General features: G+C 47.5%; 1 protein-coding gene across 3 annotated transcripts in view; it reads left to right on the forward strand.

Moving 5' to 3' along the window:
* ZBTB7C (zinc finger and BTB domain containing 7C) overlaps positions 1–15,125 on the forward strand; it is a 253,149-nt gene that overhangs the window by 198,397 nt on the left and 39,627 nt on the right. For 2 of the 3 annotated variants that reach the window (XM_079994871.1, XM_079994870.1), the window contains one exon: positions 10,297–10,450. The exons of the other annotated variant lie outside the window; for it this stretch is intronic. In XM_079994871.1, the coding sequence (XP_079850997.1) occupies positions 10,398–10,450 (53 nt within the window). In that variant the 5' untranslated portion in view covers positions 10,297–10,397. The remainder of the gene's footprint in view (positions 1–10,296; positions 10,451–15,125) is intronic. 3 annotated transcript variants of the gene reach the window in all.

The following is a 15,125-nucleotide window of genomic DNA, read 5'->3' on the forward strand; positions in this document are numbered from 1 at the left end:
ATATAATTTCGAGTCTTAATTTCTTATACCTTATTTTCCCGACTTCCTCATACCTCCCCTTCCTGCATTCTCATGTCTATAATTATTTAACAAATCCCTCCCTTATTTCAACTTAATTTTAATAATACTCATTTTCTTTTAACTTGTCCATTACCGCTGTTAACCACTATTTTTCTCATCCAGCATCAACCTAACATTCACTAATTTTTGCATATTTCTTTAGATAGTCCTTAAATTTTTTCCAATCCTCTTCCACCGTCTCTCTTCCCTGGTCTCGGATTCTGCTCGTCATCTCTGCCAAACTCATGTAGTCTATCACCTTCATCTGCCATTCTTCCACAGTGGGTAGCTCTTGTGTCTTCCAGTACTTCGCGATGAGTATTCTTGCTGCTGCTGTAGCATACATAAAGATGTTCTATCTTTCTTTAACACCAATTGGCTGACTATGCCCAGGAGAAAGGCCTCTGGTTTCTTAGCAAAGGTGTACTTAAGTACCTTTTTCAGTTCATTATAGATCATTTCCCAAAAGACCTTAATCCTTGGGCACGTCCTCTCCTTACCCCTCGCTCCAACTTCTGAGATTTTACGGGGCATTACCTACACAGTTTTGACACTGCTTTCTCGGACGTAAAGGCTGGAAACTCCATTTTTAAAAAACGGGAAATTCTCACAGTTCCTCTGGAAGCTGAATCCTGCCTGACAATTCTGGACTTTTGCAGTGTTTCTCCAGCACTGCAGCCTAAGCCCAGACCCTGGGATACAGCCACACCATCACATGCCCAATGGCATCGTAGCACAACACTAGCTCCCTTGTGCATCAGAGGGTTTTCATGTGACATGTCAGGAAAGATCGACTAGATGGACTGCAGACTTTGAGTTCGCTGCTACCACCACCTCCTCCTCCTCCTTGCAATGCCCAAATTAGGCTGAATGGATTCAACCAGACACCGGAGTTCAAATTTCATTGCCATAGAAAAGGCTTTTTCTAGGAGTTTGAGGAACAAACCACCTAGTGAGCTGTCTCTCTCTTTAAAATTGCAGCTTCAAATTTTAAGTGCAATTGTAAAAATAAATAAATAAACAGAGAGGAAGCAACCGCAGTCTTTGCCGTGAATTAAATGGAGGAGAGGGTGGAGTGGGATACAGTTTTGTTGAGAGTGGGGTAGGGAAAATGTATGTGAAAACCATCCAAATGCATTCTGGAATCTGCATTTAACCAGGCCACAGGTTCTTCTCAGATGCAAAACAGCTTTGGTGGGTCTTGAGGAACGCCATAGAATTACTTAGCATGGTATCTTGAGAAATGGATCTGTTCTCTCCTGAACCAAAGCTTAGCCTGCCTCAAAGCGTTGTTGTGGTGATTGTGTGAGGAGTGTGGAGGACCATGTACGGCACCTCCAGAGAAAAGTAGGATTTAAATGCAATAAATAAACAAAATAATCAAAGGGCTACATCTTGAATTTTTTTTTATCAGTATGGATCCTTAAAGCCTGCCCTTTCAGATTTCATTTTTGATGCCATTTTGGAGTAATAATGCATTTGTTTAATTATTATTCAGTATATATATCCTGCCCTTCCTCACAGTCTTTTATTTTTTTTTTTTATAAATATTTATTAAAGTTTCCAAATTAGAACAAAAAACGAAAATACACAAAAAATAACAAAAATACAAAAATACAAAATTAAAAAAACAAAAACAAATACAATTTCCATTACTTATTTCCATTAACTTGTTTCCCAGACCTCCTCTCACCTCCCCCTTTTGTATTCCAGTTCAAATTCTTAACTCAGCAAATCCTTATTGTAACTTATTGTAACTTATTATAACTTATTGCTCAACCTTGACATTACAGCTGGTAACCACTTAATTTCTTCCTTCCTCACAGTCTTTTAGGCACCCTGGTCCCAAACTCTATAGGGCTTTGGATGCCAGAAGCATGAATGGCATGCAAAAAAATGTGGAAGAGATGCACATAAAAACACACAAATTCACACACTGATGCAAAAGTGAGACAAACTGGAGATTATAAAAATGAGAAAATGCAATTGCCAGATTTGTTCATAGCTATACTGAAGTCTTGGAAGGAATGCAAACAATTTGTCAAATCTTAAGTTTTCTCTTCCTAGTTGAGAGTATATACCATGGGGCTTGCTATAATCACGAGTCTCTGAAAACCTCAGCAGTGATTATATTATGGATGTTGCGTTGAACAAATGTGCTTCTCAGTCTACAGATTGTAACTGGCACAAAACTGATTCTCCTCTGAAAGGTGATCCTGGGTGGGTGAGCTTTGTGCTAGAAGTAAAACAATGTTGAGTAAGTACAGAGCTGTTAGTTTAACATCAGTGATATATGACATGGGTTCACCAAAAGTACATTGCACCAGATAGACTTTTATTTTTAATATTTTAAGAGAGAGAGAGAGGAGGAGGCGGAGGAGGAGGAAACAAAGAAGAAATTATCTGATTTATTCTGGATGGGAAGTGTGGCTTGATCAAAATGTTTGATTACAGCAACACAGAGTGAGCAGATTATTATTATTATTATTATTATTATTAATAATAATAATAATAATAATATACTGCCTTATACCCTCAGGTCCCAGGGCGGTTCACAGGATAAAATCAAAATATAAAACTACAAAATACATATATAAAAACAACAGCAACCACCCAATAACACACACCCCAAACACATTTTAAAATGGCATAAGGTGTCAATCAAATCAAATAATGAAACAGAAAGTCAAAGATAGAGGTACTACATACTGGACTAAGAGTGAGTTGAAGGAAAGAAGATTGGAGGATACGCCAAGGAGCGCAGTTTTGAGTCAGCAGAGCTTGGTTCTTCCCTGTTTGTACGTGCATTTCATAGAATCATAGAATCATAGAGTTGGAAGAGACCACAAGGGCCATCGAGTCCAACCCCCTGCCAAGCAGGAAACTTTGGTTGATCCTGCAAGTTATGCATGTGTAGGAGCCAGTGGCGTAGCGTGGGTTGTCAGCACCCGGGGCAAGGCAAGTAATTTGCGCCCCCTAACCCGTGGATTTGCCCTAACCCCAGAAGTTGCGCCCGGTGCGGCCGGCCCCCCCTGCACCCCCCACGCTACGCCACTGGTAGGAGCTGAGTCTTTAGAAGCATCTGTATTGTCAGAATTGCCAGCCACAGGGACAGCTTTAACGTCTGGGAAAGGATAGCAAGAATTTCCTTTCAAAAACGTCAACTGGACAAATGGGTCTGATCTTAGCACCTAAGGGCTTCTTCACCCAACACAATACATTAACATGTCTCTGAAAGCATCTTCCTATGGGTCTCTGAGCGCCCTTGTGCTTATTTCCTTGGAAACTGGGCTACTCGATAAAAGGTGACAGGCAAGTGAGTGTGTTAAGTTGTGGGCGAACATAGCAGACGACACAGCGATTTCTCCAGAGCAGCTCTTTATTTGTAAGCTGGACAGAACTGAACAGCAAACAGCTCAGCCGGCCTGCTTTTATAGGCAGCCAGCTGTCAACATTGTAGCAACAACAACCCAGGGTTTCCCGCCTAAAATAACTGACGTGGACCTGAGTGAAAACTATCTACAGTATCCCCCTGCTGGCCCAGGGTGAGAACTTCAGTACATAACAGAGTGGATCATGGCGGGCAAGGGGAACTCAGGCCTTGGCCTGCCAGCAAATCCCGTTTGCCACCCTTAGGTAAAGGTAAAGAGACCCCCCCCGACCATTAGGTCCAGTCGTGGCCGACTCTGGGGTTGAGGTGCTCATCTCGCTTTACTGGCCGAGGGAACCGGCATACAGCTTCCTGTTCATGTGGCCAGCATGACTAAGCCGCTTCTGGTGAACCAGAGCAGCACACGGAAATGCCGTTTACCTTCCCGCCGGAGTGGTACCTATTTATCTACTTGCACTTTGACGTGCTTTCGAACTGCTAGGTTGGCAGGAGCAGGGACCGAGCAACGGGAGCTCACCCTGTCGCAGGGATTCGAACCGCGACCTTCCGATTGGCAAGTCCTAGGCTCTGTGGTTTAACCCACAGCGCCACCCGCATCCCGTGCCACCCTTGCTTTATGCCAACTCGACAAGACAAGTTACCCCAATGTTACAGGTGAGGGAGCTGAGGCAGAAAGAGAGGCTTGCTTCGTGAGTTCAATGCAGGCAGTTGTAGCTGGCATCCATCTGCTTGGGGAGACAATGGAGGAGTGAGCCTTTGGGGGTGAGGTCAAGCTGTTGGAAGGTTGTAGCACCTGCTGTGGCTGTAGATATGACATGGGAGAGACATGTTTTGTTGCAGCTGGGGCAGATGAAGGCGCCCAGTTGTGCTGCTGCATGTGCACCAGGGCGTTTCTTCTCTCTGCAGTCATTTCTCCTCTAGTCACTGCTGTGCTGGTCCCGAGGGTAAACCGTGCAGCGAGGTCCGTGTCCAGTCTGAGGTTGAGGAGGCTGTCTGTCACAGCTGAAGCGGGGTCCGAGGCAGGAAGTTGGGTGAGGTCAGAAACTCGGGCAGAAGAGCAGGACAGGGTCCAGGCAGGAACAAGCTACCAACAATGTTGCTCCCGCAACCTGGGACTGGGGCTGGCTGGCTTTTATCTGCCCTGAGGCATAGGGTGGCCCCGGTCCACAGGTGACTCGCCTCTCCTGGCCTGGAGGTGAACACTCCTCCTGCGGGAACTTACTTCCCTCCGCCTCTCTGCCCTGAGCCTCTGCGGTTCAGGAGAGGCTGGAGGGTTACCAGACCCAGAGGCAACCTCAGCGTCCTCTGACGGGGCTGAGAGTGGAGCACCTGCAGGCAATGGGTCCTCCATCACCTCAGGGGCCAGAGCAGACTCAGCTGGTGCCTGCACCTGAGGATCCAGCACAGGTGAGGACCCTTCAGGCTCCAGCCCCGGCTCAGCTGGTTCTGGAGGCGGGGACTCCTGTGCAGGCTGGGATTCCTCAGGTTCAGCCTCCGAGTCTGAATCCCAGGCCATCACACCTGCTATGGATGCACAACTTGACTGCCTGTCTCCAGGCACTGTGGTCTTCTGCAAGGGATTCCCAGAGGGCAGGGTTAATGTTGCCAGCCTTCTCATCCTGTCTGCAGACATCTTTGTAACGCAGAGTTGGTCTGCCAATGGGCCTGGTGCCTGAAGCTAGCTCCCCGTGGAGCAAGTCCTTGGAGATCCTGCCCCCTTCTGTTTTGTGGACATGGCCAAGCCAGCGTAGACGTCTCTGAGACAGGAGTGCGAACCTGCTGGGAATGTTTGAGACTCATGGCAGGCAACTTGCTGAAAATGAGGATTTCCTGAGTCATCACTCAGATCTCTTAACCACAGGATTGCACTAGCTTGATATCCTTTCTAGCAAACCCCTACCTTGGCAGGATAAGCATATTGATTTTGTGTGTACGTGTGTTGTTTTTATCTAGCGGTACTCACAGAGCTGAACACAGAAGCCTCAACAGGAGCACATGAGACATGTATTCAAAATGTTGCAATTCATTTAGTCACTAAGGTGAAAGGCAGGTTCATTTATCCTGAATTCTCGTCCCATTAAAGGAGGGCAGCTGGCAGAACCCAACACTATCAGGGCTGCTGAGTTGCAGGTGGAATCTGAGCCCCAGGCAAAGGAAATCTATTTTTGCAGGTCTCTGAGGATTACACGGGAGAGTAACATTTTCTTCCTTTTCCCTGCTTCTCACCCTGCTCAAGAATGAGAACTGTGAAAAGCAGGGAGCATTTTCGTCTCCTCGCTTGTTCACATGGCTTCCTTAACTGTGATACAGTGTCTGGAATCCTTCAGGACAAAGGCCTTGATGCAAAATCCAAGCCTGTTATATAGATTGGGGACATGCCAGACATGCCGGGGTGCGTTTGGGACGTGAGGCTGAAATCAGTGTGTAGGTAAAAGGTAAAGGTAAAGGACCCCTGGACGGTTAAGTCCAGTCAAAGGCGACTGTGAGGTTGTGGCGCTCATCTCGCTTTCAGGCCAAGGGAGCCAGTGTTTGTACACAGTCAGTTTTCCGGGTCATGTGGCCAGCATGACTAAACTGCTACTGCCGCACGGAACACGGGGACGCTTCTGGCGAACCAGAGCAGTGCATGGAAACACCGTTTACCTTCCCGCCACAGCGGTACCTATTTATCTACTTGCACTGGTGTGCTTTCGAACTGCTAGGTTGGCAGGAGCTGGGACAGAGCAATGGGAGCTCACCCCGTTGTGGGGATTCGAACCACCGACCTTCTGATTGGCAAGCCCAAGAGGCTCAGTGGTTTAGACCACAGCACCATCCATGTCCCTAGACTAAAGGACACGATCCACTTTAGGAAGCACTGTGCCTCCAAATATTGGTTGCTGGAAATCACGAACGGGGAGAGGATCTGCTACACTCAGATCCTGCCTGCAGACTTCTGGCTGGCCACTGTCGCCACATTCCCACTATATGTTGAAAGCTGTATCGTTCCACTTTAAACAATGACAGCTTCCCCCAAAGGATTGTGGGAGTGCTCATTTGTTAAGGCTGCTGAGATGTCAAGGACTGGCTAGACGAGGAGGAACGGTGGGAGGCTATAGCCACGGAAACACCCAGGGAAGCATCAGAGCGGGAAGGTTCCGAGCCAGTAGACTAGTGATGGGATACAGGTCAGAGGAAGAAGAGTGGGGCAGGTGGGTTGGAGGCTGAGCAAGCAGCAGGTTTGAGTGAGAGTGAGGCAGCTGAGGAGGAGACTGAGGCTGCCACAGATCTTCAGCCCCTGCCAGTTCCACTCTTCTCCTCTCCCTTCCTCCCTGTCTCCCAAAATGAGGAGGGCATTACATGTAGCAGAACAAAAGGCACAGAGACCCCCTCCTTGAAGGGGGTTGCAACTGTTGGGAAGGCAACCGGCTGGGGAGGAGCCTTAGGATGAAGTGAGAGGTTCAGATCCTCCGTATGGCCTCGGTCCAGTATACCTGAAGGAGCGTCTCCACCCTCATCATTCTACCTGGACACTGAAGTCCAGCGCCGAGGGCCTTCTGGCGGCTCCCTCACTACGAGAAGCCAAGTTACAGGGATTCAGGCAGAAGGCCTTCTTCGTAGTGGCACCTGCCCTGTGGAACGCCCTCCCACCAGATGTCAAAGAGAATAACAACTACCAGACTTTTAGAAGACATCTGAAGGCAGCCCTCTTTAGGGAAGCTTTTAATGTTTAACAGACTACTGTATTTTAACACTTTGTTGGATGCCACCCAGAGTGGCTGTGGAAACCCAGCCAGATGGGCGGGGTATAAATAAATTATTATTATTATTATTATTATTATTATTATTATTATTATTGGCAACTGCTTCATCAGGCTAGTCCTACCCATTGAGTTCTTTGTTTGTATTTTGTCTCTTTGAATAAAGAGTCAACCTACTGCTCATCTAGGAGTCTCTGGGATGAACCAGTCCTGACATGAGAGTTTGTTAGGCGGCTCCTTGTGGAGCTACTGTTCCCAGAGTCCCCTGGAAAGAGGGATTGACGGTTAAGCCACTTTTGGGAGATGCTCCCTAACTAAACGGCTTGGGAATTTTGGCATGGTCCCTTGGGGCAAAGCAGCTCCTTTGGTTCGGTTTCTTTTTTCCCCATTATTAGTGGCTGTCAGTTACACCCTGTTGGCAGAAACCAAACAAAGCCTTATCTTGGGTGTAATAAAGTTCTCAATCATTGGGGGATTATTGTCCCAGAGCATTGTGGGGAATTAAAGATGGGAAGTGGGAGGAACACTGGTGAGTTTCACACACACACCTATCCTAAAAACGTGCCACACCTCCTAAATAGGGTGACCCCGTGTCCTGCTGCCAGTGAGCTACTGGGCCCAGCTCAAAGTGTTAGTACTAGAGTACAGATCCCTAAATTGTTTGGGACTTAAGTACCGTATTTTTTGCTCTATAAGATGCACCAGACCACAAGATGCACCTAGTTTTTGGAGGAGGAAAACAAGAAAAAAATATTCCGAATCTCAGAAGCCAGAACAGCAAGAGGGATCGCTGCGCAGTGAAAGCAGCAATCCCTCTTGCTGCTCTGGCTTCTGGGATAGCTGTGCAGCCTGCATTTGCTCCGTAAGACGCACACACATTTCCCCTTACTTTTCAGGAGGGAAAAATTGAGTCTTATAGAGCAAAAAATACGGTACCTAAAAAGTATGTTTGTGTAGTTGGCATCCATCTATTTGGGGAGACAGTGGAGGAGTGTGCCTTTGGGGGTGAAGTTGAACCATTGGGGAGTTACAGCGCCTGATGTGGCTGTAGAGGCTGACATGGAAGAGACATGTTTTGTTGCAGCTGAGGCAAATGAAGGTGTCTGGTTGTGCTGCTGTGGATGCACCATGGATTTTCTTCTCTCTATGCTCCTTCCGGTGGTCATTCCTCCTCTGGTCAATGCAGTGGAAACATGACTTAACAGCCTGTCTCCAGGCACTGCAGTCACCTGCAATGTATTCCCACATGACAGGGTTAATGTCGCCAGCCTTCATGTCATGTTTGCAGACATCTCTATAACACAGAGTTGATCTGCCAACAGGCCTAGTGCCTGAAGCCAGCTCCCCATAAAGCGTGTCTTTGGGGATCCTGCCATCTTTTATTATATATTATTAATAATAATAATAATATTATTTATACCCCGCCCATCTGGCTGGGTTTCCCCAGCCACTCTGGGCGGCTCCCAACAGAATATTAAACAGAATAAAACATCAACCATTGAAAACTTCCCTAAACAGGGCAGTCTTCAGATGTCTTTTAAAAGTCAGGTAGTTGTTTATTTCCTTGACATCTGATGGGGGGGGGCGTTCCACAGGGAGGGCACCACCACCAAGAAGGCCCTCTGCCTGGTTCCCTGTAACCTCACTTCTTGCAGGGAGGGAACCGCCAGAAAGCCCTCGGAGCTGGACCTCAGCATCCAGGCAGAACAATGGAGGTGGAGGCGCTCCTTCAGGTATACAGACCTGAGGCCATTTAGGGCTTTAAAGGTCAGCACCAACACTTTGAATTGTGCTCGGAAACGTACTGGGAGCCAATGTAGATCTTTCAGGACCAGTATAATATGGTCTCGGCAGCCGCTCCCAGTCACCAGTCTAGCTATATACATGTTCGTACTAAAAGTTCTGTGAACTAAGAGAGTGCCTTCCCCAATATTTCACACCCCACAATTGGCAGGTGAGGCCTTTTTGTTGGTGCTACTTGATTGGCTGCCTAAATGCTGTTGACCCATGACGGGGCCTTTTAAGTGGTGGCTCTCCATTTGCAGAACAAGGTGTGCCCCTCATTGTTGAATTTTTGGAGGAATCTCAGTACATTCTTTCTTACCCAGGCATTTGAGGGCTGGAAAATACTTTTGCTGGCTGCTGTTTGAGAGAATACTTTAAACTGTTTTTAGAATACTTTTTAAATTTTGTTGTTGTTGTTGTTGTTGTTGTTGTTGTTGTTGTTGTTGTTGTTGTGTTTGCTGTCCTTGGGCTTCTTTGGGAGGAAGTGTGGGATATAGATTGATTAATTGAATGAATAGATAGATAAAGCAGCCCAGTATACCTGAAGGAGCGTCTCCACCCCCATCGTTCTGCCCGGACGCTGAGGTCCAGCGCCGAGGGCCTTCTGGTGGTTCTCTCATTGCGAAAAGCAAAGCTACAGGGAACCAGGCAGAGGGCCTTCTTGGTAGGGGCGCCCGCCCTGTGGAACGCCCTCCCATCAGATGTCAAAGTGATAAATAACTACCTGACATTCAGAAGACATCTTAAGGCAGCCCTGTTCAGGGAAGTTTTTAATCTGTGATAGTTTAGTGTATTTTTGGTTTCTATAGAAGCCGCCCAGAGTGGCTGGGGAAACCCAGCCAGATGGGCGGGGTACAAATAATAAATTATTATTATTACTATTATCTTATACTTGTGCATTTGGTTATCATCGTTTTTTAAAAAATTCATTTGCTTCCTATCGGCCAAACAGTCCAATTTATCCTTTCGAGCGTTCAGCCTACCCCACAAAGTGTCCTCGTATAAACACAGGCTCTGGCTCTGACATTGGCCCAGGTTGCCAAGAGTCTTGTTGACAGACAGGAAGACTCACCCAGCTGCGGGTTCGAAATGAGGGACCTTGGGCCGGAGAAGGGGCGTTCATCCTGTCCTCAGTTTTTGACAAAGCTCAGCAAATACTGTGGTCAGCTGGCAGCCGAGGTTAAGGCTGCTCTCACAGAGAATCCTCAGGGAAACTTTGCTAGTTTTGTCAAAAGGGTGTTTTTTATTTTATTTTTGAAGATTGCCAGGTGCTTCTTCTGAGCAGGAACCTCAAAATTCACCTCAGAATTTTCCCTTCAGGTAAAATTCGGCGGCAGCTCAAGCCCCAGGTCTAACAACAGTGGTCGCAGTGTGGAGAGTTTATTTACCATCCCGTTAACTCTGATGCTGCTTAGAGATAGATGAGATCCACTGGACAGTTCTCAACTAGCAACCTGTTACCTGAGAGCCCCAGGTAAGAATATGCAAAACTCCCCTCCCCCATTTTTTCAGGGTGGGGGTGCTTAATTTAAATTGAGCAGTAAATGTGCATAAAAAATGGACACTGGGCATGTTCAGCAGGGCTCCTGGAGAATGTGCACACCATCTACCCATGAAGAGGGAATTGTGCACATTTCCCAGTCAATGTGCATAATCTCCAAGAGAACTTGAAGAATATGCATTCTCCGGCCAATATGCATCACTGCCAACAGACTTTGGGGTAGGCTTGGAAGTTGTGGGTGGGCAGTGCGCCTTGTGTCACCCCCCCCTCAGTCAGGGCACCCAGGGCAGCCCACCCCCATCGCCCCCCTTCCTATGTCCCTGGTTACCCCTGAGCTAATGAGATAAGTAGGCATACAGCCTTTGGAAGTCACCTGAAGGCAGTCCTTTATGGGGAAGATTTTTAAAAAATGTTTAATGTTTTATTATGCTTTTATATATGTTGGAAGCCGCCCAGAGTGCCTGGGGAAACATAGCCAGATGGGTGGGGTATAAATATCACCATCAACATCATGGAATAGGCCGTCCCTATTTTCATCGGAGAAGTGTTGCAGGGTATGTTTGTGTGTGTGTGTGTGTGTGTATGTGTGTGTGTGAAAAGCAGCCTTTCTCTGCATCTCGCCCTGACCTAGCCACTGTGATCCACGCGATGGTCACCTCCAGACTTGATTACTGTAACTCACTCTACGTGGGGCTGCCCTTAAGACTGACCCAGAAACTCCAGCGGGTGCAGAATGCCGCAGCGAGACTCCTTATGGGGTCCTCGCCATGGGATCACATTCACCCGGTGCTATACCAGCTGCACGGGCTCCCGGTGGAGTACAGGATCAGGTTTAAGGGGCTGGTTTTGACCTTTAAAGCCCTATACAGCCCAGGACCCACGTACCTATGGGGCTGGCTCTCCTGGTATGTCCCACGGAGGACCTTACGGTCTTCAAATAAAAGCATCTTGGAGGTCCCTGGCCACAGGGAGGTTAGGCTGGCCTCAACCAGAGCCAGGGCTTTTTCGGCTGTGGCCCTGATCCGGTGGAACACTCTGTCACAAGAGACCAAGGCCCTGCGGGACTTGACATCTTTCTGCAGGGCCTGCAAGACAGAGCTATTCCGCCTGGCCTTTGGTTTGGACTCAGTCTGACCCCCTCCTTTGGTAATCCTCACAGAACTCTAGCCCAATGGTTGCCATTAATTTGATTCTGAATTGCTTTTAGAATGCTGTGTTACTTTTATTGTTGTTAGCCGCTCTGAGCCCGGCTTCGGTTGGGGAGGGTGGGATGTAAATAAAATTGTATTATTATTACTATTATCCATGAATGTAGTCTTTGGAGAGGGGCAAGCATAGGATTGAATGCAAAGTTTTACCCAGATCCATCAATCGGATCACAAGGCGTCAAAACTGAGGAGGCTACTTTGGTGATATTGAGGGGCTGGGGGACCGAGGAGCTCTGTTGTTTTTGTAGTTACTAAAGAAAATGAGAAAATAAAGGAGCAACCCGCCCCAAATGATATGCTTTCTGCTGCCCCAAACCTTTCAAAAAAAAATTGTGTGCAATCTCCGTTTCCACACTCCCACCCCCACACCAGTTTACGGGGCCTTCTTTTACTCCTCCTCCCCACCTTACAATACGGGCCAGTAATTCTCCTCAGGGAACTTTAATTTAGAAAGGAGCAGAGGGAATTGGAAGCAATAAAATCTGGAACCAGCAACAAGGCTGGGCAATGGGATGAAGAGCAGAGGAAGCCAAAAGCTGGACTTGAGGAGGAGTATGTGGGGGAGAGAGAGAAAGAGAAGGGGAAATTGTGGGCTGGACCTCTGGAAAATTTTCTTGCATGGTAAGGTCAATAAAACTTCCCTTCCAAGGGAAGTGGTGTGTGTTCCCTGCAGCTGGAGTGGTTCAGGCGCATCCTTGGAAAAACACAGTGCGGGGAGGAGGGCAATGTTTGAATTTGCAGGGAACAATCCTGTCTTGGCAGGGGACGCGCTGGATGTGCTAACAGGTCCCTTCCTTATTATATGTGTGTGTGTGTTTATCATTAAATATCTACAATTAAGAAACCCTCTTTCACACTCTTGCCTGCAGACTCTGTCCAGGGCTTGCCTGTGCCTGCTTTTAATCCAACCGTAAACCTGCTCAGACGCTCCATGGCTTCCTCGCTTGCATTGTTTCCTGTGCCCCACACCCAGCCCTGATAGAAAGATAACTCCCCTTACACACACACACACACACACACACACAAAACACACACACACACACAGGTCCCACCCTCCTCTCAGTGACTCAGTCCTTCAGCCTGAGAGCTGCAGCCGTGTGGGCACATATGTTTCTGATTTAATGTGCCAACACGCCAACCTCAGCTTCCCCTTCTTTCCTCCCTGAGGGCTCTGCGTTGTGGTTTCTCCCCCCCCCCCCCGTTTGTATATATATAATTTGCTTTTGAAAAATACGCCTAAGGCCCATCCCCATCCTCTGTCTCCTCACCTTCTCCCCCCCCCAATTCCACTCGTCTCCCTTTCTGTGTTTTTTTTCTTTTCTTTTCCTGTGGCGAGTGGCCTATTTTAGGGTTTTCTCGACAAATCCTGACAGCTTCTGAGGACAGGACGCTGTCCAGGTTCGTCCAGCCTGAGGCGCTCTCTGGGCAGCTTTGAGCCAAACCAGTTTTCTGTGGGTAAGCCCGTCTCATATTCTGCAGAGTTTTCAGTCAGGAAGGAAACCCACCCATTGAGCCTGCTGTCAAACAGGGTTTTATATATATATATTTATATCCTCTTTGGGGACAGGGCAAGAGAGAATTGGCCTGACAGAATGAAATAAAGATCTGCTTAGTTGAAGCACGTTTCCCAGGAGACAAGTTTAAAGCAGCCTTGCCTGACCTGATGCCCTTCAGATGTCCTGAATGCCTTGCAGACTGCAACTCACACAAGCCCCAGCCAGTTTGGCCAGTGGTCAGGGATGATGGGAGTTGTGGTCCAAAACAACTGAAGCCTGGGCTAAGAATTTAGTGCCTTTTCAGGTTTAGCAGAAAGGGGACTGAGGCTGTGTTCCTGTTTCCACTTACCTGGACTCAGTGAGACTTATATCTGAGTAGATATGTAGTCATACGTTGTGTTGAAGTAGCTTCGGGATCAGTATTTTTGGGTTGTGTACTGCAGTGACCCGGAAGTAATGGAGCGTGTTACTTCCGGGTTTCGCCGCTCGCGCATGCGCAGACGGTCAAAATGACATCACGCGCATGCACGGAAGCAGCGAATCGCTACCTGTGGACACGCAGACGCGGGTTGCGTTCGCTTCTGGATGCGAACGGGGCTCCGGAATGGATCCCGTTCATTTCCAGAGGTACCACTGTATAGGACTGGGGAGAAACTTGGTTGAATTCATGCATTAAATGGAAAATACAGCCATCCTTTGAAATTTGCGCTGCTCTGAATTTTGCTGAATTTTCACAAGGACTTTTTTAAAAAACCAAAACCAAAAAGATAGCAAACTGATGTGTAAATGCAGAGAACCAAACTTAAGATTGGAAAAAAATGAGAAACTGAGAGAAACCCAGGGCTGGATTAACCATTAAGCAAGATAACCACATGCTTAGGACATCAAGGAAAGGGGGACACCATAGAAATTTTCCATTGCCGGATTTTTAACGTGAATGGTCACAAATTGTGCAGCTGAACATTCATTTTCTCAGCTAAAGTATATTAAAAATCCCAACAGAACAACTACGCAACAAAGCAGGCTGTGTGACTCATCTCTAGTAAATATGGAAGCAGATTTGTTTTGAGGATCTGATCAAAGACTTTGCAATTGGAAAAAGTAAGAGAATTTCCCCCTAGATATAAACAAAGTGGGAGTATACACAAATAAACATTGTTTTCCATCTTCCTGTAGGTTTTGTTTCATTTCAAAAAATAAAATTTTATTTTAAGGTTGTTTATATTTTGAATTAGGGACGCAGGTGGCGCTGTGGGTTAAAGCCTCAGCGCCTAGGGCTTGCCGATCGAAAGGTCGGCGGTTTGAATCCCTGCGGCGGGGTGCGCTCCCGCTGCTCGGTCCCAGCGCCTGCCAACCTAGCAGTTCGAAAGCACCTCCGGGTGCAAGTAGATAAATAGGGACCGCTTACCAGCGGGAAGGTAAACGGCGTTTCCGTGTGCGGCTCTGGCTCTGGCTCTGGCCAGAGCAGCGATGTCACGCTGGCCACGTGACCCGGAAGTGTCTCCGGACAGCGCTGGCCCCTGGCCTCTTAAGTGAGATGGGCGCACAACCCCAGAGTCTGTCAAGACTGGCCCGTACGGGCAGGGGTACCTTTACCTTTACCTTATATTTTGAATTAGATATATATGGGGGCACCAAAATGTTTTAAGTACTTGGGGCCTCTAAATGTCTTAATCCGGCCCTGCAGAAACCAAAATTGGTGGATTCATCCGTCTCTGATCTATGGATATAAAATAGGAAGAGGTACTCTTGTTGTTGTCTACAGCTGCCCACTGAGCATACAATCAGCGGCAAACCTGAGTTTGCAATGTGTGGAACAGACTTCTGTGTTCTCACCTTCGGTGGTGAAATGCCCTCCTCCCCTCCTTGCGCCACACCAGGCAGGCAGAGCCGCCAGCTTGGGAACGGCCATGGAGCCTGATGCCAAGAGAGCCTGAAATCCCA

Source organism: Podarcis cretensis, assembly GCF_951804945.1.
Source record: "Podarcis cretensis genome assembly, chromosome: 11".
Taxonomy (NCBI): Eukaryota; Metazoa; Chordata; class Lepidosauria; order Squamata; family Lacertidae; genus Podarcis; species Podarcis cretensis.